Source organism: Mytilus edulis, chromosome 3 (genome assembly GCF_963676685.1).
Source record: "Mytilus edulis chromosome 3, xbMytEdul2.2, whole genome shotgun sequence".
Lineage (NCBI taxonomy): Eukaryota > Metazoa > Mollusca > Bivalvia > Mytilida > Mytilidae > Mytilus > Mytilus edulis.
Genome location: NC_092346.1, coordinates 91,513,725 through 91,538,223, shown reverse-complemented (window position 1 = coordinate 91,538,223; position 24,499 = coordinate 91,513,725). Strand labels below are relative to the sequence as shown.

The following is a 24,499-nucleotide window of genomic DNA, read 5'->3' as shown; positions in this document are numbered from 1 at the left end:
ACTAACTTAGATTGTGTCATCGGAGTTCTCTTGACTTTACATAATCTTCTCTGTTCTCTTGACTTTTCGTTAAATACAATTACAAACACGTGTTGAAAACAGACCATGGCCGACACAAGCGGTATTTTGAATTTGTATTTTTTCTAATTACATCTCACAGGAATATGATGATGCCCTTGTCAGCATTTGTCAATCATGTTTTTGCTTATTGAAACATAATACTAACGTTGCACTGTTGCATATTTGGCAGAATACATTTTAAACACAAACAACAGTGGGACACAACTACATGCCTAACACCTGAACACGTGGTGTGCCAAATTTTTTTTTTTTTTAAATCGCTTAATTGCATTTATTTGTTAAAGTACATTGATGTCATTACTTTGATAATCAAATACTGGCTATTGTCATTTTTCTATTGATATGTCTTATGCTTGAAAATTGTGTTTTACACAGCTGATTCAGTGATTGTTTTGCCAGTTTATTTATCATAATAATATTGTATTGTATTGTATGTATCAGCTCTTGTGTAATTGTAATGCTATTTTATTCTATTGTTTTGATGTTGTCTTCCTACTTTATCATTAAGGCGAAGCCTTTAAATATTTAGCTTGACATCGAAAGGAAATTTTGCCTAGTCCAATAATAATTGACTTGTCTTATGCCGACAAGTTGGACAGAATCCAATTGCACCAACTAATATAGCTGCGGAACTGAAGCTCATAGGTCCTTATGTTATTATTTGACTTTTTGCAGACCATAGAGCTACCGATTTTTCCTATTTCAAAATGTTAGGAATTGCGACCCAGGTCCAGGTCGCACTTATTTCCCCAAAAAATATTGTTTATAATCCATGCAAAGCTTGTCAATGAATATAATAGGCGAGAATGTATACAAATAGGATAAATTAGATAGTGTTAAGAAATGAATATTCAAACATAAATAGGTACGTCATGTCCTAGAAAAATGTCTATGAAACGAACTATATTCATTGACGAGCTTTGCATGGATTATAAACAATTTTTTGAGGGAAATAAGTGCGACCTGAACCTGGGTCGCAATTCCGAACATTTTGAAATAGAAATTTTTTTTAGCTCTACGGTCCACAAAAAGTCAAAAATAACATGAGGACCTATGAGCTACGGTTCTTCAGCTACAACTTATAAGAATACTCCAAAAATATTTTCATAAATAACGAGCACTAGCAAAATCACTGGCATGTTTGTCATTTTTTGTCATAATGTACAAGTGACAAGAGCCCATGATTGGTATAATAAATTAATGTCTAATGTGAAAATACATATATACTTGGTCTGAGTTTGTCATGATAATACTTAATTTCTGTAAGCAAGTACAGCTTATTGCATACACACAATATAAATAGACAATAGACAAATATAAAGCATAATATTACATTTACACAATAAATTATTTAAATCGATGAAAGAATTAAGACAATTGATTTTTGTTCTTCTGGCTTTCCATAGTGTTTTAAATTTCATTAAGACTGAACGTAAGGGAATGTTTTCTTCAAAGTTGAAATATTCTAGCAAACAAAATATTTCTGGAAGTAAAGAAGTTTAGTTACCGTAGATACTCGCCTATTAGTCGATCCGACTATAAGTCGGATGCCCTTTTCAGCTCCAAATTCTGAGGATTTAGTCTTGACCCTCGTATAAGTCGGACAAAATTTGGACATTTTTTTTGCAGTTGACAGTTACTGAACGCCGGTAAAACCAATGCAAATCCAGGAATTATATTCATTTTCTGCATGAATGTTTGTTTGGTTTGGATTTAGTTGATGTTGATTATGATAATTTATATAGCTGTTAATAATAAAGATTTATTTATTCCTGTTGTTTTGTTCACTGTTTGATTACAGATTAGCCATGTGTTGTTTACGTAATGCATCAATGATTTTGTAGGGTATGACTAACAACCTATTGTTTGAGAAAAGCGAGCATAAACCAATATGAACCTGAAAAAATTTAAAGTAAATCAATATTTTTCACAGCACACATAACTCAGTGTTAAAGGAGCATGTACACTTCATAATTCTTATTATATTGTGATGATTAAAGGATTAAAAAAAATTAAGTGAAGCTAATCAACTTTATATTAAAATAAATCCCAACTCATTAGTGTCATCTGTTCACCTATCACTGATATTTTTCACACCTTTAGTGAATACAACTCTTTGTCTCTTAATTAGGGGTTATCAATGGATTATATTGGCTTGCCAATCAATTTTGTAATCTTTGTGTTTACCTGTGACATTTTAATGAATAATATTTTGATCTTGGGAATGAATCTTAAAATTATTTTTTATTATTGTATGATTTATAAGTATTAAATTGATATCATGATATCACAATAATGACACAATAACTCCGCTGAATACATCCTTTTACATAGTTGGTACATTGTTATCTCGTTTTCATTTTTGGTTCTTGGCTTTCTTTTGGGTTTATGCACAAACCATTTGACCATAAAAATCAATACACAAACCGGAAACAGTCGAAAATTCAACACAAATTGACAGAAAACGGTTAACAGAGAACAAATAAAACACAAAGATAGTATTGTAGTCATTTATTTTCAACAAAAACTTTTAATTTAGGGATTTATGTAGGTTTGGCAATCAATGACGTAGTTTTGACCAGGAAATTCACTCCTGACCACTTTTCTCGAGCTTGGATTTTTTCTCTGGTCGCTGGATCTCGCTTATAAGTCGGTACCCCTCTCTGGATTCTGAATTTTACTCCCAAACTTCCGACTTATAAGCGAGTACCTACGGTACTGAACTACAGGATACACATGTATATCAAAAAATGTTTGTTTGCTTCTTGAAGATACAATTCCAGCCAAAATTACCATGACTTACTTTTTGAAATTAAATAGCTAAATCCTTCACTTTTGAAAAGTAAAAAATATATTTTGCTTGCACAATACTTTTTACATGTTGATTACACAGACACCACATGTTAGAAGGAACCTAATCCAAGGTTATCTGAACTTTGTTTTAATCCCTTAATTTTGTTATTCTTTTTTGTTTTCAGCTAAGAAAAAGAAGAAACAAGAAAGTATAGCAGTAAGTGATATTCAAATTTGGATTGAATTTTTATACTTCAATGTACACCAGTTGTCTCCTGGCCTTGGTCTAACTTAGAATTTCATTAGCGTTAGTTTTAGCCCAATTAACTTCACAGCAACTATGGTTTGAACAATTTTTTCAATATCCACTAATTTAACTTGCAAAACCCTTTGGAAAGAACAAGAATCGTAAGAGTTGTCCAACACACACATATTTTTAGCTCACCTGACCTGAAAGGTCAAGTGAGCTTTTCTCATCACTTGGCGTCCGTCGTCCGTAAACTTTTACAAAAATCTTCTCCTCTGAAACTACTGGGCCAAATTTAACCAAACTTGGCCACAATCATCATTGGGGTATCTAGTTTTAAAAATGTGTAGCGTGACCCTGCCAACCAACCAAGATGTCCGCCACGGCTAAAAATAGAACATGGGGGTAAAATGCAGTTTTTGGCTTATAACTCAAAAACCAAAGCATATAGAGCAAATCTGACAAGGGGTTAAATTGTTGATCAGGTCAAGATCTATCTTCCCCGAAATTTTCAGACGAATCGGATAACCTGTTGTTGGGTTGCTGCCCCTGAATTGGTTATTTTAAGGAAATTTTGCAGTTTTTGGTTATTTTCTTGAATACTATTATAGATAGAGATAAACTGTAAACAGCAATAATGTTCAGCAAATTAAGACCTACAAATAAGTCAGCAAGATCAAAATTGTCAGTCATTCCCTTAAGGAGTTTTTGCCCTTTATAGTCAATTTTTAACAACTTTTCGTCATTTTTTGTAACTTGTACAAAAATCTTCTTCTCTGAAACTACATGGCCAAATTTAACCAAACTTGGCCACAATTATCATTGTGGTATATAGTTTAAAAAACGTGTCCGATGACCTCGCCTTCCAAACAAAATGGCTGACATGGCTAAAATTAGAACATAGTGGTAAAATGCAGTTTTTTATTTATATCTGTTCCAGACCATATGAGTATTTGGACCGTACGCGTACGGTCCGGACCGTATACGTATACTCGTACGGTCCGACCATACGCGTACGGTCGGACCGTATGAGTATACGCGTACGGTCCAGCTGATGTTTTGGGATCATATTGGTTAAATTTAAACAAATATTTATCAAAATCATTATTTTTAGTTATACAAATTGATTTTATTACATGTATATGGATGAAATGATTAAGCGAACAATTGAAATTAAATATGCGTTTATTTTTATATCCGTGATTCCTATTTTGGTACTCAAGGTGACACTGACTTCCACAAAGAACGTCATATTTTTTTTTACAGTAACATAATTTGATCATGCACGTTGCTTTGCATTTTTTTTGTAAAGTTCCTTAATATTCTAAAACGATTGTCCTCCCACTTTAAGTTTACTTCCGATAACTTCAATTTTAATTAGCATACTTGGCTTCAATATATGAATTACAGTACTGACATGCTAAATACAGGAGATTAACAGATTAAATAAACGTGATTTTTTTTAAATAGTTATAACATTATTTTGTTTTATTTCAATTACTATTGAACTTTTTACATTAATTTGAGATGTAAGCTATGTTGATCTGTTATATACATTTGTATCTGATAAACGTGACCAACTTCTTAATATTAGTCAGACCGTACGCGTACGGTCCGACCGTATGCGTATTTTGAAAATATACGCATACGGTCCAGACCGTACGCGTACGGTCCAAATACTCATACGGTCTGGAACATATCTATGAAACTAAGACATTTAGGGCAAATCTCTCAAGATTTTAATGTCCACCAGAATAAGATCTATTCCCTCACAAATTTTCAGATGAATCGGACAACTTGATGTTGGGTTGCTGCCCTAAAATTGATAATTTTAAGGAAATTTTGCAGTTTTTATACGACCGCAAAATTTGAAAAATTTTTCGTCGTATATTGCTATCACGTTGGCGTCGTCGTCGTCGTCCGAATACTTTTAGTTTTCGCACTCTAACTTTAGTAAAAGTGAATGGAAATCTATGAAATTTTAACACAAGGTTTATGACCACAAAAGGAAGGTTGGTATTGATTTTGGGAGTTTTGGTCCCAACATTTTAGGAATTAGGGGCCAAAAAGGGCCCAAATAAGCATTTTCTTGGTTTTCGCAATATAACTTTAGTTTAAGTTAATAGAAATCTATGAAATTTTGACACAAGGTTTATGACCACAAAAGAACGGTTGGGATTGATTTTGGGAGTTTTGGTTTCAACAGTTTAGGAATTAGGGGCCAAAAAAGGGCCCAAATAAGCATTATTCTTGGTTTTCGCACAATAACTTTAGTTTAAGTAAATAGAAATCAATGAAATTTAAACACAATGTTTATGACCACAAAAGGAAGGTTGGTATTTATTTTGGGAGTTTAGGACCCAACAGATTAGGAATTAGGGGCCAAAAAGGGACCCAAATAAGCATTTTTCTTGGTTTTCGCACTATAATGTTAGTATAAGTAAATACAAATCTATGAAATTTAAACACAAGGCTTATGACCATAAAAGGAAGGTTGGTATTGATTTTGGGAGTTTTGGTCCCAACAGTTTAGGAAAAAGGGGCCCAAATGGTCCAAAATTAAACTTTGTTTGATTTCATCAAAATTGAATAATTGGGGTTCTTTGATATGCCGAATCTAACTGTCATGACTGTGTATGTAGATTCTTAACTTTTGGTCCCGTTTCCAAATTGGTCTACATTAAGGTCCAAAGGGTCCAAAATTAAACTTAGTTTGATTTTGACAAAAAATGAATCAGTTAGGTTCTTTGATATGCTGAATCTAAAAATGTACTTAGATTCTTGATTATTGGCCCAGTTTTCAAGTTGGTCCAAATCGGGGTCCAAAATTAAACTTTGTTTGATTTCATCAAAAATTGAATAAATGGGGTTCTTTGATATACCAAATCTAACTGTGTATGTAGATTCTTCATTTTTGGTCCTGTTTTCAAATTGGTCTACACTAAAGTCCAAAGGGTCCAAAATTAAACTTAGTCTGATTTTAACAAAAATTGAAATCTTGGGGTTCTTTGATATGTTGAATCCAAAAATGTACTTAGATTTTTTTATTATGGGCCCAGTTTTCAAGTTGGTCCAAATCAGGATCTAAAATTATTATATTAAGTATTGTGCAATAGCAAGTCTTTTCAATTGCACAATATTGTGAAATAGCAAATTTTTTTTTTAATTAGAGTTATCTTTCTTTGTCCAAAATAGTAAGCAAGAAATATCTAATTGCAAAATATTGTGCAATAGCAAGACTTTTTTTTAATTGTAGTTATCTTTCTTTGTCCAGAATCAACTTAAATCTTTGTTATATACAATATACAATGTATATTCACTTTTTACTACCAACTGATAAATTAAAATAATCTTTACCATTCAGTGATAACAAGCAGTTTTTTTACATCTTAATATTTTATGATGTATTTAAATGAGTAGTTATTGTTGCAAACTCCATTAGAAATTTTAATTGAGATTAGTTTTGGAATAAGGGAAAGGGGGATGTGATTAAAAAAATTGGGTTCAATTTTTCTCATTTGAAATTTCATAAATAAAAAAGAACATTTCTTCAAACATTTTTTTGAGAGGATTAATATTCAACAGCATAGTGAATTGCTCTAAGAGAAAACAAAAATTTTAAGTTCATTAGAACACATTCATTCTGTGTCAGAAACCTATGCTGTGTCAACTATTTAATCACAATCCAAATTTAGAGCTGAATCCAGCTTGAATGTTGTGTCCATACTTGCCCCAACCGTTCAGGGTTCAACCTCTGCGGTCGTATAAAGCTACGCCCTGCGAAGCATCTGGTTGGTTATTATCTTGTATACTATTATAGATAGAGATAAACTGTAAACAGCAATAATGTTCAGCAAAGTAAGATCTACAAATAAGTCAACATGATCAAAATTGTAAGAGGACCCCTTAAGGAGTTATTGCCCTTTATAGTCAATATTGAACAACTTTTCGTCATTTTTATACGACCGCAAATTTTGAAAAAATTTTCGTCGTATATTGCTATCACGTTGGCGTCTGCGTCGTCGTCGTCGTCCGGCGTCGGAATACTTTTAGTTTTCGCACTCTAACTTTAGTAAAAGTGAAAAGAAATCTATGAAATTTTAACACAAGGTTTATGACCATAAAAGGAAGGTTGGTATTGATTTTGGGAGTTTTGGTCCCAACATTTTAGGAATAAGGGGCCAAAAAGGGCCCAAATAAGCATTTTCTTGGTTTTCGCACCATAACTTTAGTTTAAGTTAATAGAAATCTATGAAATTTTGACACAAGGTTTATGACCACAAAAGAAAGATTGGGATTGATTTTGGGAGTTTTGGTTTCAATAGTTTAGGAATAAGGGGCCAATAAAGGGCCCAAATAAGCATTTTTCTTGGTTTTTGCACAATAACCTTAGGTTAAGTAAATGGAAATCTATGAAATTTAAACACAATGTTTATGACCACAAAAGGAAGGTTGGTATTTATTTTGGGAGTTTAGGACCCAACAGATTAGGAATTAGGGGCCAAAAAGGGACCCAAATAAGCATTTTTCTTGGTTTTCGCACTATAATGTTAGTATAAGTAAATACAAATCTATGAAATTTAAACACAAGGCTTATGACCATAAAAGGAAGGTTGGTATTGATTTTGGGAGTTTTGGTCCCAACAGTTTAGGAAAAAGGGGCCCAAAGGGTCCAAAATTAAACTTTGTTTGATTTCATCAAAATTGAATAATTGGGGTTCTTTGATATGTCGAATCTAACTGTATATGTAGATTCTCAACTTTTGGTCCCGTTTTCAAATTGGTCTACATTAAGGTCCAAAGGGTCCAAAATTAAACTTAGTTTGATTAGTTTGATTTTGACAAAAAATGAATCGGTTGGGTTCTTTGATATGTTGAATCTAAAAATGTACTTAGATTCTTGATTATTGAAGTTTTTTTGGTCCAGTTTTCAAATTGGTCTACATTAAGGTCCAAAGGGTCCAAAATTAAACTTTGTTTGATTTCATCAAAAATTGAATCCTTGGGGTTCTTTGATATGCCAAATCTAACTGTGTATGTAGATTCTTCATTTTTGGTCCTGTTTTCAAATTTCAAATTCTACATTAAAGTCCAAAGGGTCCAAAATTAAACTAAGTTTGATTTTAACAAAAATTGAATTCTTGGGCCTCTTTGATATGCTGAATCTAAACATGTACTTAGATTTTTGATTATGGGCCCAGTTTTCAAGTTGGTCCAAATCAGGATCTAAAATTATTATATTAAGTATTGTGCAATAGCAAGTCTTTTCAATTGCACAGTATTGTGCAATGGCAAGAAATATCTAATTGCACAATATTGTGAAATAGCAAATTTTTTTTTAATTAGAGTTATCTTTCTTTGTCCAGAATAGTAAGCAAGAAATATCCTATTTGTGCAATAGCAAGAATTTTTTTTTAATTGGAGTTATCTTTCTTTGTCCAGAATCAACTTAAATCTTTGTTATATACAATATACAATGTATATACACTTTTTACTACCAACTGATAAATTTAAATAATTTTTACCATTCAGTGATAACAAGCAGTTTTTTTACATCTTAATATTTTATGATGTATTTAAATGAGTAGTTATTGTTGCAAACTCCATTAGAAATTTGAATTGATATCAGTTTTGAAAAAGGGAAACGGGGATGTGAAAAAAAAGGGGGGGGGGGGTTAAATTTTTCTCATTTCAGATTTCATAAATAAAAAGAAAATTTCTTCAAACATTTTTTTGAGAGGATTAATATTCAACAGCATAGTGATTTGCTCAAAGGCAAAAAAAACCTTTTAAGTTCATTAGACCACATTCATTCTGTGTCAGAAACCTATGCTGTGTCAACTATTTAATTTTAGATTTAAAAAGTTTGAAGAAGAAATCTTTAATTGATTTGTAAAATCTTGGCATTTGTTTTGTGTAAAAAAAACCCATGTAATGTCAAAAATTTGATCACAATCCAAATTCAGAGCTGTATCATGCTTGAATGTTTTGTCCATACTTACCCCAACTGTTCAGGGTTCGACCTCTGCGGTCGTATAAAGCTGCGCCCTGCGGAGCACCTGGTTGTAACTTGTACAAAAATCTTCTTATCTAAAACTATGGGCCAAATTTAGCCAAACTTGGCCACAATCATTACTAGGGTATCTATTTAAAAAAAGTGTCAAATGACCCCACCTACCAACCAAGATGATTGACATCAGTAAATACAGTAACAGGTGAGCGACACAGGCTCTTGAGAGCCTCTAGTTTTACCCTTTAATCAAAATATGGCCAAAAACAGTAAAATGAAATTAACACATCAGGTACACAATCCGATAGTAAAGCTGCTGAACTGAATATTTTGTTGTATTCAAATATGAAATGACTATGTGCTCATTTTTCTTTTTCTTTGTAGGATATACAGCATTCTGAGCACTTTTTGCTGAAACCATCAGATAAAGTAGAAAAGTTAGACACATCACAATGGCCATTATTACTCAAGGTGATTATTTACACATCTCAGTTTAAATCAGTCAGTACGTACATGGAAACTCATTTTTGTCAAATGATTGGTTTTATATTTTTGATTGCTGCTAAATTTTCTGCCTGCAAAAACACCTTTGAAACAATACTAAAAGTTACAGTTTAATGCAACTACAGTGTTCTCCCCAGGCCGTTTTAGCGTCGCGGTACCGCGACGCTATGTTTTTTCACCGTGATGCTATAATAATTCCCACGACGCTATAATTATTTTGAAGATACTATTTTACTTGTCCTCAATTTTGAACTTTCATCTATTATCGATTATGGTCATAAAAATTATATCGCCTTTAATTGTAATCCCTTTAAGTCGGACAGTAAAGGCAATTCAGAGATTAAATAGCTAGGTGTTAATTGCCCTCAGGGTGATAACTGTTTTGATGCGAATATCCCAAGCTGACACTTGTGACATGACTAATACCACATGTCTGCTATCACCAATTTCGACATGGAAAAATGCAATCACAAAACAATTCGAAATCTACGTTTTGTATTACGAAATTTCAAAGATTGAAACGATTTTTTTTTTGATTTTTTTTAAAAAGATCGTTTATTTGTGCATCTCTCCAAAAATTACTTTCTTTCTCTTCCAGTAATACGAGAGCGAGAATTTTGGTTCAGAGCTAAACTAAGTTTAATACTTCTTTAAAAAGTTATCATAATTGGATTAAGTTTGTTTAATCCATATAATGCATTAAAAGCATCTTATTCATGCACAATCTTTTGTCAAACAATGTTTATTCACGGACTCATTTTCGTAAATTTTTCTACGGCCGCCATTGCACATTTTTGTGTAAACTGCGGATCGGAACCGGACCAGATATGACAAAAATCCGCATTTTCACGATAATGACAACAGATGGACAGTAGACAGAAAAAATATACCAAGAGAGAAAACTACGCATTAACAGACTATTTGTTAGATAACTTTGTTAAAAATACATATCATTTTGATGTAAAGATAAGAAACAACTGGGACTAATTCATTGAGTGCCATGAAACGATGAATTTCATAAACATGATAAAAAAAGTTTTTAAATTGATTTTTTTTTTGCTACTTTTGCTACATTTTGTACTTTATCTTTACTTGATACTAGAACACACTCGTGATATCACGGGTCCGTGACTGAATTAAAGTAACTATACGCAAGCGTTATTTTAGTATTAGTATTGTCATCTGATAAAGTCATGCCGATTATAAGATACACAGTTTTTCTCTGCTTTCAAGTCTTTCTGTTTGAACCCGTCGAACTGATGAAACAATAATATTAATTATTTGGAAAACAAAAGGTCCTGGAATGGAGTATTTTTTAATCAACAGCATTGTCCTATATAAGTTATAAATAAAGTCGAATTCTTTGCTTCGCTGTTTTACGTCATGCCCACTAACAAATTGAAAACTGTACCTATACGCCTTATTTTTAGTCCAGATTTTTAGTATTCGTATTGTTATCTTAGAAAGTCTAACTGATTAAAATACTACAATAGGTAACAATTTGACAATTTAGTAGTGTCAACCCTGTGATTATGACCCGTGTATATAGCATATTAATCCTGAATACAACGTTTGGTGGTGCGCCTGTCACATGCGGAACGTACAGATAAGGTAATAGGTAACAGGTGAATATACTATTGGTATCAGTAGCGGACTCCACCTGGAACTTCTTAATTATTGTTAATATTAATTCAGTGGAAAATAAAAGGGCCTGAAGTGGTGTAATTTTTAATCTACACCTTTGTACTATATTAGTTATATATAAAGTTGAATTCTGTGATTCGTCGTTTTTACGTGATGACAGCTGACAAATTGGACCTCGTAATTTTAGTATTATAGATAATATAAAAAATAGTTAATTTTGTGTACTAGATATTTAGTTTTGTATATAAACAGGTTGATCTATAATGAACCATTCATTCATTTGACTTATTGTTGGGTAATTGAAACCACATATTTATTTTTATTTGGCACAAGAGGAAAAAAATAATTCTGTAACTAACTATAAATGAATAAAGAAAACATAAACTGAAACAACTGTTTTTGTGGTTATAGTTTAATTGTATTCTCAGTTATGAATTGAACAATCTAAACTAAAACATATAAAGGAAATAGAGTATCAACGCGATGCGACAAACGACATTAAAAAAAAATACAGTTATTTTTTTTACGCAAAATGTGATGCTATCCAAAATTTCTGGGGAGAACACTGGTCTATAATATTGAAAAGTAGAAAAAAACAAAAATACCTAATTCCAAGGAAAATTTAAAATGGAAAGACCCTGATCAATTGGCAAAATCAGAAGCTTAAACATTTCAAGACCATGTTATTTAAATAAGCAGCATTCTAATATGAATTATGTTATGCATTACACAAAGAAATACTTAATATTGAACAAAAGTGATATGATATGTTTTAAGTTTTGTACAATACCGATATTGAATCAAGTATGATTCCGCTTTTATTTCAAAAAGTTCTGCAATTAGATGTTCAAGTTAATTATGATTGTAAATTTGTAGAATTTTGACAAGTTGAATATAAGGACAGCCCACTACACACCAATACCATCTGGTAGTTCTCCTCTGAAAAGACCATTAGAAGAATATATCAAGTAAGTCGTGCAATGTTAAAACTGTCTGTCATGATAGTGAAACTACAGCGGTATCATGCCGCACAATCAGTTCACTTCTTGTATGAAACCAGTTTTGTTGAATATCCTTCATGATGATGAAAAAATAATGAACTTATGTGATTTTAAAAATGTCAACCACTCTAATATTTTTCTCTGAAAGGATATTTATACTGTTTCAGTCACATGATGTTTGCACCCCATATGTCGCTTTCCCTATGAACAAGTGTGACGGGATTGCTTCCCTTAGAACATTTGGTAGATACTTAGTCAGCCGTAAGCGGTTGAGCTAAGGAAGTACTTCTTTAGCTCAGTCGGTATACGCGCTGCCTTGTAACACAGAGGTCCCGGGTTCGAGTCCCGGTGGAGACAAGCAATTTTGTAAAGAAATACGTGCTCTCCGGTTACATTGGCGCCCAACTAAATAACCCACGGTAGTTAGAGAGGAATTCTAGCTAGGGTATGTTTGTGTGAGAGTCATAATGGTTTGATGACTCTTGAGGTGGGGGAAGTGTGACGGGATTGCTTCCCTTAGAACATTTGGTAGATACTTAGTCAGCCGTAAGCGGTTGAGCTAAGGAAGTACTTCTTTAGCTCAGTCGGTATACGCGCTGCCTTGTAACACAGAGGTCCCGGGTTCGAGTCCCGGTGGAGACAAGCAATTTTGTAAAGAAATACGTGCTCTCCGGTTACACATGCAAGAATAATTGAAGCCATGCTCATACGTTATTCCAAAATATAGTGAAGAGAATTACCTTGATCTTTGACATTGTTTAATGCCCCTCTCACATAGTACTTCAGTCATTCGGTTTAAAATGAAGAAGGTGTAGGTTAAGCAATGAGACTGTACTTATAGATTATTGTTGATCATCTCAACAAGATTGGTTTTCTCGCTTGCGCTGGGATGGGAGAGTGAGAAAAGCAATTGAGGTAAAATGACCAATGATTATATGTTTATCACTATTTTACCTATGACAACGTTGTCAATTTCATTACAAACGCCATGTGCTTCCTTAGTTTCTAGCGATAACTTGCCATCTCATGCGAGTAGCATGATATGAAAAATTATCACAAAAAAGGTTCAAAGGAAAAATGCACAAAAAAGCAATAAATAGTATTTATACATCTAATCCAAAAGTGGGGTTTACTGTTTTACCTCTGTCTGTCCCATGAAATTCTGTTGCTTTTTCTTAGAAACTAAAATTCATAAATTCAGGGATCTCCATGGCCTGTTTAACGATGGCGCCCCGCCATCGTTCAAATGTCTTGCGCCATCGTCAAATGACTCGCCCCATCGTTAAATTATCTTGCGCCATCGTTAAATTGTCTTCCGCCATCGTTCAAAACTTCATCATTTTTGTAGCCCGACGCCATTTTTTTTATCAATTATAATCAAATGCATGTAATTGCATAACCCTTAGGCTTTTTATGTTATAATCCAACACAGTTCTAACGCCTGAGGGATATCCGGATTAAGATCGCTAATCACTTGTACCTGAGCTTGCACAGGTAGATCAACAAACCAGACAGGAGAATACTATCTGAGGATAGACGATCCATTTGTCGAATTAATCAACTAAGTTCAGCAAATGATTATGATAATTTAGATTAAATAAATAAATTAATAATCCAGTTACAAAGAAAATAGTTTAACAAGTCGAACACGTGCTTTATTTTGACTTACGCAATCAGCATCCCCCTTTTTTAAGAAGTACAAAATAAGACGCAAAACAGTAAATATTATTGCATCACAAATAACTCGAGTACTGCTGTAACAATAATTTAGAATGACTTTAAAAGTTTAAAAGTAAAAACTTATAAATATTTCCTGTAAAGAAATATCGTATCGTAATTCTGAATTCATTTCGTATATTACAATCAAATTGATACATCCGTGTTTCCGGTTTCTATTCAGACTCGAAAGATGCATGTTGCACAGCATCAATTTGTCAGATAAAGTCATTAAAAACCATTTCATTTGCTTTACAAATCTCTTTAACCTTTTACATAACCCGTACGAATCGTTTTGTTGTTGCTGCAAATCAGCCATACCGGTAATGAGTTCTGAATTTGACAGTGTCCACGAAAAATAAGCTCCACATCATATGATTTTTAACCCCCATAACAATTACCAAAAATACAAGAAATCTACATGGGGACCTTCATGACAGCTTTGGTCATTCTCGACTAAGGGGGGGGGGACCATGAAGACTTGGCATTTGAATGGTTAAAAACGGCAATAAATGAACATATTGATACTTTAATTCTAGAATGAAAATTCAAATAAATATAATTTAAATAAGCAATGAATTAGCATGTTCACCATTCCTTGTACGGAGGGATAAAATACTTCCGATCGCGCTACACTGTACAGCGTAGACACGGTTTGTAATGGTGAAAGTTCCTCCATGGTTCAATTTTCATCCATGGAGATCCCTGAAATTTGTATGAAATTTTCTAGTTACTGACTACTTGTATAGTCTAAACATTATAGCCTTTTTGAAATTTAAGTCATATTTTTCTCAAATACAATAACTGATAGCTTCCTGAAATTTGTAATAAGATCTTGAAAGCTTCCTGTCACACAATTTGTAAAATATTGTTCATCAACTTCCTGTTTACAGAATACTTTGACTGTAAGTATACTAATTTGTTCAAGACTTGTGAACAATTTTACTCACAATTTTTTGGTAAATTTTTATCGGGTGGTTACGTACAGGACCAGTTTGTATATTTCTATGTGATTTTTGGCACAGTAATTATTATATATATATATATATATATCAATGTTTAAAACAGAACTGTTGAATGTCCTTCATGATGATGGAATAATAATGAACTTATGTGATTTTAAAAATGTCAATCACTCTAATATTTTTCTCTGAAAGGATATTAACACTGTTTTACTCATATGATATACACTCTTTCAATGTACAAACATAAAATTATGCTTGCCAATAGACTGAATTGATTAAGACTTTTTTTAAAGAGGGTGGTAAAGGGGGGTCCTGAACACGGAAACACGTGAAATGAAAATATAAAAAAACGTAGCACGGAAAATAAAAATCGGGAAAAACGAAGTAATAAAATTGCAAATATTAGGCAAAAAGTACTAGAAGTTATTACTCTGTCGTTCTTGGAGATCAGGCAGTCATTATTAATGGGCATGACTACCCTGTAGACACCTTTTAGCATCCGCAAGTTGCATCTGATTTGAAAAAAAAATATTCATAGTGATTCGATAGCGATTAATATCCTGAGAACACATAATTTAAAACAGTCTTGGGACTGACTTTGAATTTAGTCCTGGTTTACTATTTTATGAAATGATGGACAAACATGCACGAGAAAATAAGAGAACCGACACGAAACACGGAAAATAAATAAGGGAAAACACGAAGCACGCACGTCGAACCAAACACGAGAAAACGAGAAATAAAACGCCAAAACACGAAAACACGTGATAGAAAAAGGCCGAAAACGGTGCACGAAAATAACCCTTTACCACCCTCTTTAAACAATTTGGATTACAATTTATTTTTTGTGAAATCTTGTCCTGATTGTAAACTTTTGTCAAGTGGTTAGGCACAGAGAATAGGATCAATTTGTATAATCCTATGCGCTTCTGGGCACAGTAATTAGGCAAAAAAAATATTTTAAAATTGTGATTTCCGCTAACGTGCTGTAAAAAAATAAGGTAGGCAATATGATTATATTTTACTAATGTTTTTTAGCTGGTTACTACTAAGGAGACAGTCTGACTTTAACCGTGCTTGTTTTCAAAATGGCATAAAAAGTGTAAGCATAGGCACTAAATATTCAGATAGGTTGGGGTAGGCACTAAATATTCAGATGGGTAGAGTTAGTGGAAAGGTTACGGTAGGCACTAAATATTCAGATAGGTAGGGTTGGTGGAAATGCATGCATTAGTTTTTTTGGCCTTATATCTCTATGTATGTTATGTGTTGAAGACAGTACTTTGACCTTTAATGGTTTTTACTTTTACAAATTGTGACTTGGATGGAGAGGTGTCTCATTGGCACTCATACAACATTTTCTTATATCAATGAAACAGTTTTGCTGAATGTCCTTCATGATGATGGAAAAATAATGAACTAAAATGATTTTAAAAATGTCAATCACTCTAATATTTTTCTCTGAAAGGATATTTTAGTCGTGAAAAACAGTCATGAAACCATGCTCATGTGTGATTCTTAAAATAGTTTATAGAATTTGACACTTTTTTATGTCCCTGTCACATAGTTGTGTTGTTTAGTTTTCAACTCATTCTACTGTTCTAAGTCATCAATTTAAAGTGCACTAGTACTTGTACACACATTTGCTAAGGGTGAAAAAGGGGGGTCTGCAAATTCTGGTTACTTGGATATACTTATAGATTATCATTGATAATCTCAATGAGATTGATTTTCTCGCTTGAGCCGGGACGGCGAAAGCGAAAAAGGCAATCGATGACCAATGATAATCTGTTTATTGCTATTTTACCTATGACGACGTTGTCAATTTCGTTAGCAACGCCACGTGCCTGCTTATTTTTCTAGCAATAATTTTCCTTCTCAAGTGAGTAGCATGATATGAAAAATTATCACAAAAAAGATCAAAGGAAAAATGCACAAAATTGCGATAATTTGTAATATTTTGCTTTTAAAGAACATATTAGTTTGTTTTTGTTTTGCATTAAAAAAAAGTTGAAAACATGAAACATTATTCATTTTTTCAAGAACTTTAGATGTTAGGGATGTAAGTTGAGAGAAATAAATCATATCAATTTCTTGTAAAGGACGACTTTTTAGAGAAAAATTACTGGTTAAGGTTTACAGACAGAATAATTTTTCTATTGATTCAGTTTGAGTAATGATGGAATAGCTTTCTGTGATGACTACAAATTTGAACCCTGATTTCTGACATACTCTGAAGTCTAATATGCTCGTCTGAGAAAGCGCCAAATTAGTATATAAAACATCAAATTTTGATATTGAGATGGTACCCTAAGCTTAAAAGTTTACATGACATAGTACAACATACATTTGTGAAAATATAAAAAGGAGAGATAAGAAATCTATGAAGTAATTTTACTAAATTCTACATACATTGTTGTATATTACAGATGTGGTTATATAAATCTTGATAAACCAGCCAATCCATCATCTCATGAAGTCGTGGCATGGATTAAGAGAATATTACGTGTGGAGAAAACAGGCCACAGTGGCACATTAGATCCAAAGGTTACAGGATGTCTGATTGTATGTATAGAAAGAGCCACACGATTGGTCAAATCACAGCAGGGAGCTGGAAAGGAGTACGTGTGTATATTTAGACTGCACAGTCCTATAGAGGATGAACGACTTGTGTGTCAGGTATGTCAGAGAGTTTTAGTTAAGTATATATTGTGTACCTGTTGCAATAAATAGGCTGATAATTGTGAGTATTTCTTTAAACTGAAGTGGTGATTTCTTCTGCAAAAAAAATACAATATTTGAAACAAAATTAAGTATATTAAAATTGACTAATGTCAGAGAGAATATAATTGTTGTTAACTTAAATTCAATCACACAATCATCATGACCTACACAGTTCTTTTTTGTACAAGTGCTATTGGTTTACATCCCACATGCATCATTTTTTTTTATGAAATTGTATAAATTTTACAGAAATTAGAGAAACTGACTGGTGCTTTGTTTCAAAGACCTCCACTGATATCAGCTGTAAAAAGACAATTACGTATCAGAACAGTGTATGAAGTGAAGATGAGGGAATACGATGGAGAAAGAGGAATGGGTTAGTAGGTTTATCAGGATTATCGATTTCTTTAATAATTATTTGTAATTTATGAAACAAACAATACTATTGGTCAATTTATTTGAATTTAATGAATTCAATATTCAATTTAAGTTTGATGGAAATTCACAGATATTAAAAATTATACTGAAAAAAATGTCTTGTTTGAGAGTCAAAGATTTTCTTAACATAATAGAAGAGATCAACATTAGCATGATTATACCATGAATTGAATTCAGCTTGTGCTGTGACATTAAATGGAGCGCATTCATATCTTACTCAGGTATATTCTGGGTTAGCTGTGAGGCAGGCACCTACATTCGTACAATGTGTGTACATCTTGGTCTCTTCCTGGGTTGTGGTGGACAGATGCAGGAACTTCGTAGAGTCAGATCTGGTATTCAGTCAGAAAAGGTCAGTTGATCAATACTACAGTATACGTCATCTTCAGTCTTAAAAATAAACTTTTAAATATACATACATTGAGCTCAACTTTTGGAGAGAGAAAAATTGTTACATTCTGGTGGCTTGTAGATTTTTACAGGCCCGAAAGCAATATTACAAGCCTGGACTGCAGGGCGGCCTGTGGGGAAGTGTGAAGTCTGTATCTTTAATAAAAGACGAGAAATCTGATACTGTAGTGAATTGCAGCAGTTTCAAACTTTAATTGAACTAGTAATTGAACTAGAACTTTAAATACCATAAGCAAATTAAGAAATAAAAAAGTATAATCCTTAGACAATTTATTTGATTATGTTTTAATGCAGTAGAACTTGTACTTCTTTACAGGTTGGAATGTGTACCATGCATGATGTGATGGATGCCCAGTGGTTATATGACAACCATAAAGACGAAACCTACCTGAGGCGGGCAATTAAACCACTAGAGGCACTACTAACTGGTCATAAACGTGTCATCATGAAAGATACAGCAGTAAGTCATACATTCAACCTAAACACCATAACATAAATTAATGAGAAGTCCCTCACTATGATGTGACACAAATTTGTTACCCACTTAACAGTGATTTAAGGTGACCGAAAACTTAAGATTTTAGTAATGGGTTAAAAACCATGATGACAACAGTTTCTCATATTCAAATTGTGCAATACAAAAAATATAGTCATTGGCAGATCTTTTGGCGATAAATATGTGAAATGAATAAAGACAAAATCGCATTAACATTTACTCTTTCACTAACATCTGTTAATGTATTGGGCGCACTCCCTATTTGTAAATGGCTTATATTCAATGTGGCTAGAATATTCGTCATTTATACATACAAACTCCAAATGTACAGATTTTTTCGTTACTTGTTTATATCATACAAATTAAATGCAAAATGACATAACTTGTTTTTCCCCATTTTAGGTGAACGCTGTATGTTATGGTGCCAAGATAATGTTACCTGGGGTTCTTCGGTATGAAGATGGTATCGAGGTCAATCAGGAAATAGTTATTGTCACAACAAAAGGAGAGGCAGTTGCTTTAGGTAAAGAAATAATTATATCTGGTAAAAGGAGGGTTTCTAAAAGTAGTTATTGATCAAAATAAAACTTGAGCTTTAGTACACTCTCCGGGATTGAGTTGTTAATGTCCAGTTGAAAAAATTAGGAACCAGTGCTCAATAGACAGATTTATTCAGTCATTTCTTTCAGAATTTGGGTATTTTTTCTTGATAAATCTTAATATTTAAAAAAAGTATATAAAAAAAAACCATTACCAATAAAAACAAGCATTATAAATCATTGTTATGCTATTTACAATAAATGTAATTATTACTTACAGCAATAGCTCAGATGACAACAGCAGTAATGGCTACCTGTGATCACGGTATAGTAGCCAAGATCAAACGAGTTATTATGGAGAGAGACACATACCCAAGGAAATGGGGACTTGGACCAACGGTATTAATAATCCCTCAAAATATTGTGTAAATTAGCTGCCTTTTGATGCTATGCATATATGACTTTTATGTAAATAAAAGAAAAGGCTTACACCTCCATTAAGGAAATTATGACTTGTAGTCCATCAACAGAGTGAAAATAGATATAATCTTGGGGTCACCTAAAATTGAAATGAACCCTGACAGCGATGTCTGTACCATGTACTTAAAGAAAAAGGTGTATGAACATACTCATATGATTGCTGACTTCGCACAGACTTAAAAATATATGTTGCAGCTAGTTTTTGTAAGTTATCTCCCTATCTCCTCTTTTATTTTATCGCAGTTACTGGACGAAGGACATGAACATTATAGCACTTGAATTGAGATAATTAATTAGGTGACGTGATAATTAGTATTTTATTTTGCCAATAAAACAGATTTATATTATATGCTAAAATACTTGCATCATTTTATATAGCAAGACATGCACATCAAATTATATCGTATTAACTATTGATATATCTTTTTATATAAGAATGACTAGACTTATCATTAAATCTCCTCATTCAGGCTTCTTTGAAGAAAGAAATGATCAAGAAAGGATTGCTAACAAAACATGGAAAACCAAATGAAAATACTCCGTCAGAATGGGTCAAATCAGAAGGTTTAAAGTAAGTAAGAGTAATAATAATGTTCTTGGGTATACTTGATATACACTGTATTGAACAATTTTTTAGAGAGCATTTTCTTTTCAGATGTAGTACAATGTTTGGAGACAAAGCATTGCGTGTAAAGATGCTGCACAAAACTTATTGCAATACAGAAATGTTATCTGTTTGATTAACATTATGGATTAAATTGCATTTAACTTTACATCATGGATGGTTTGCAGTTCAGAATCAATTTTTCCCGCTTCAGGTTAAATTTTTGGTAGATGAAGTTTTTGATGAAGTTGGAGTCCATCAACTTGAAACTTAGTACACATGTTCCCTATGATATGATCTTTCTAATTTTAATGCCAAATTAGAGATTTTCTCCCATTTTCACGGTCCACTGAACATAGAAAATGATAGTGCAGATGGGGCATCAGTGTACTGGGGTCACATTCTTGTTTCTACCATATCTTACTCATTAAATACCTCTTACTATCACAAATTTTGTCTTGATAATGCAGAGTTCTTGAAAAGTGGTGGGTGGTCTGAAGGTTTTCACCATCAAAATTTGTCAAAGGATCAAGGACACAATTTTGTTTTTTTGCAATAGAAATAATAGGTCAGATTGATTTTCAGCAAGGTCCACCAGAGGAACACAGATTTTGTGAACTCTGATAATGACTAAGAAGAACATTTTAAAAAAATTATGATTGCTTGTTAAAAATTTTAGATTAAGGTAACTCAAAGTTTAAGATTTAGATAGAAATATAGATTCCTACACTGTAACAATTGTATTACGATATTTCACCACTCGAGACAGTTATTTAAAGCGCGAGGCTTGCCGAGCTTTTTAAATAATTAAAATTGAACTGTCGAGAGTGGAGAAATATCGAGTTATAGTGTCGGAATCTGTTTCTCTGATGATTTTTATCCTTCTTTTTCAAAGATTTTCAGAAACTTGTGTTCTTTATATGCGACGTCATCAGGCATGGTCGCCTTTTTTGATGACGTCACAATAGGAAAATTCAGAAGAAAACAAAACATTTAGACGTCATAATCAAATTTCGACTAATCATTTGCCGAGAACAGATTTTTCACTAGTGAGGAGAAATATTTTTCTCACACCGGTCAGGAAATGTGAAAATAGCACAAAAATTAGAGAAGCGACTTTTTGCTTGTAAAGTTAACATTATAATATTTTACTTACAGTTCTAACCATGTACCAGTGAAGACAGAAGCACCAGCTACACCAGGAAAGGTATCTAATGGTTTAAAAGTACTTATTTTTACACTAGTTTTACTTTACCTACAGATTCTTAAAAATATTATTGTAGAAAAACTATATTTTATCAGATTATGAAATTGGAAAATATTAGCTTTAAGAGTTAATAGTGAATTGTAAAGAAAAACAAGAAATTTTCTCTAGTAGTGAGAAGTTAAGTTCCTTACATGTACAACTTTAGGACTCGTTGAATACTTCTCATGTTACCAATCATACCATAACTCCTTATCTTTTATAAAATATTAAAATTGGCTTGATAGTCAACCTTTATCAAAGGCAGATTTCTAGGAAATTGGGCCAACTGATTGAGTCTTGTTGATGTATCTGTTGAAACACCATAAATTGCATTTATCACTGTCACACAAACCATTATATAGTCAGCCTTTTTTTTATTAAATCAAGTCATTATTAACTTTCATATTAACATTTCAGAGAAAGTTTGAAGACAGTAGTTCAGATGACAGTACACCTAGTGCTCCAGCCACACCAGTGACACCTAGTGGTGACTCAGAAAAGAAAAAGAAGAAGAAGAAAAAGAAAGACAAGAAAGAGGAGAAAGACGATGAGGAAGAGAGTTCTGAAGAAGTATGTTATATATGTATTTATCTGTATAAATAAATCAGTTAGGGCTATTCCAGAAAAAAAATGTATGGGGGGTTGGGGGGTTGGAAGGCACATATTAATGATACATGGGTGATGGGTATAGAGTAAATTTTCACACTATAATGCACTATGATTCTCCATTTTGTCTGGGTGGCGGGTGCTGCCAAAAACTGCCTTCCAACCCCCCCATACATTTTTTTCTGGAATAGCCCTTATATTATTTGAGAGTTTTGCATAATAATCCAAAAGTGATGGCTGTTCTTTTTTTACTTTACAAATTTTTGAAAAACCGGTGCCTCTTAGAAACATTAATTATTAGGGAACCTGCAGTATAGGTGCTCTAAGACCTACATTTTTTGGGCGATCTTTATTAAATTTTCATCCAAGGTTCCTATCAGCAATGTCTAAGATGAGTTTGTAAATATTTTAACAGTTGTGTCCCATGGAAGCCTACTATTATTTAATTGTCTTTTCTAATGAGATTATTCTAAGGTCGTGAAGCAATATTCTAAGGTCGTGAAGCAATCTCAAGATATGAACATAGAAATATTCCAGTTAAATGAAATACGATTAATGATAATGTATGTAACATTATTTGCAGGTTTCTCCAGAAAAGAAAAAGAAGAAGAAAAAGAAACATAAGAAAATGAAAGAAGACAGTAGCGATTGATGAATAAAACAGACCATAAAAAAAGTGAATTAAGACACTTCAAAAGACTTGTCACATCTTATGTCATGTAGAAAATATCATTTACTAAAGTACTGTCTTGACAAATATTGTCAGATTTGTTAAGAATACATACTTGTGCTAAAGTATTAATACCAGTAATGGCTTTAGGCAGTAGATATGAGTTAAATATCTTGAAAGCTGGTGTTTACCTATTATATTGATATCATTATTAGATATGTTGTTATGAAATTTATTAAGAACAGAAAAGTTTGACAAAATGAAATATTCAAAGAAGTAGAAATCAATAAATGCAACAGTTACATGGGTTTTATAATGCATTAGTATTCTCAAACCATATTTTGTTCATTCACTTTCATTTCTAGTCCATTGTTAAATGATTTTAAGTTTTTGTACCACTGATGTAACCACTATGGTTAGAAGGAGATGTATTTCATATGTCATAAGACAGCAACCCAATGACACAAACAACAAAGCACTATTAGGATGCAGGTTCAGACATTCTGAATTTGAACAATTGCTTTTATAAGTGATTTATTTTGAACATTTCTACCATCTTTTTGAATATATAAGGGAGACACAGTGAACACCTTGAAGGTTTCATTAGAATTGATAAAAATAGAGCTTTTATTTTTTGCTAAAAGTTTAAAAATTTAATGTCTAGTTTTTCTGGCTCAAAGGAAACATTTTTTTATATCTAGCCATTACCTTTTTTTTTGTGATGGTTACATGTATTTTATAGAATTTTGTTGTCTCTAGGCAGCTATAATCTTGTTTTTGATCTGTTTTGATTATTGAGAAATAGACCTGTTAATTTAGAAACTTGTACCTTCACCATTATAAAGTTGACTTGACCATGAATGCTGAATATGTAACGGTTTTCAGTTATTAAATGGCAAGGTTTTACATAGTTGCAAAAAAGCAGCATTCCTAACACTGATTTCTAATAAAATTCAAAAATAAAGATTAGTTATAAACTTAAGTCTTGAAAAAAATGTTCATGATCATTAATATTAATGCATATAGCTTGTTAAGGCATTTGATGAATATACTGCTACTAAGTAGGCAATGCTGCCTCAGTTAATGATCGGAGAAAAAGTTATTGGTTAAGCTTACAATATTTCTAGTAAATATGAGTAAAGTCTGATACAATGCTGATAACAGGATTTAAAAAAAGAACTCTTTCTTGATTGAGATGGAACTTTCATTTCAGATGTTATGAAATTCCATTTCAATGTCTTATGTGTTCATGATATATGTTATATTTTCATGTTGAACATTTTATTAGTTTTAACAGAAAATAAAATCTTATTGACTTTTAGAA

General features: G+C 32.5%; 1 protein-coding gene across 2 annotated transcripts; it reads left to right on the top strand.

The window, feature by feature from the left end:
* The first annotated feature begins 6 nt into the window (after positions 1-6).
* On the top strand, positions 7-24,499 carry LOC139517753 (H/ACA ribonucleoprotein complex subunit DKC1-like). 2 transcript variants are annotated; one of them, XM_071309134.1, is made up of 14 exons: positions 7-121; positions 3,060-3,091; positions 9,516-9,602; positions 12,156-12,247; positions 17,391-17,640; positions 17,935-18,061; positions 18,345-18,475; positions 18,851-18,994; positions 19,433-19,553; positions 19,850-19,968; positions 20,520-20,620; positions 21,812-21,860; positions 22,317-22,469; positions 23,089-24,499. In XM_071309134.1, exons 1-14 carry the CDS (start codon positions 106-108, stop codon positions 23,155-23,157), a joined length of 1,491 nt encoding a protein of 496 aa, XP_071165235.1. In that variant the 5' UTR covers positions 7-105; the 3' UTR covers positions 23,158-24,499. The 2 variants fall into 2 exon arrangements, with proteins under 2 accessions (XP_071165235.1, XP_071165234.1); XM_071309133.1 differs by having other exon boundaries at positions 21,812-21,878.

What these genes read in the sequence shown, in the direction of transcription:
- LOC139517753 (XM_071309133.1), top strand. An exon ending in TCATCATGAAAGATACAGCA is followed by an intron (nt 18,995 to 19,432) that starts GTAAGTCATACA and finishes TCCCCATTTTAG; the next exon opens with GTGAACGCTGTATGTTATGG. An exon ending in AGGAGAGGCAGTTGCTTTAG is followed by an intron (nt 19,554 to 19,849) that starts GTAAAGAAATAA and finishes TATTACTTACAG; the next exon opens with CAATAGCTCAGATGACAACA.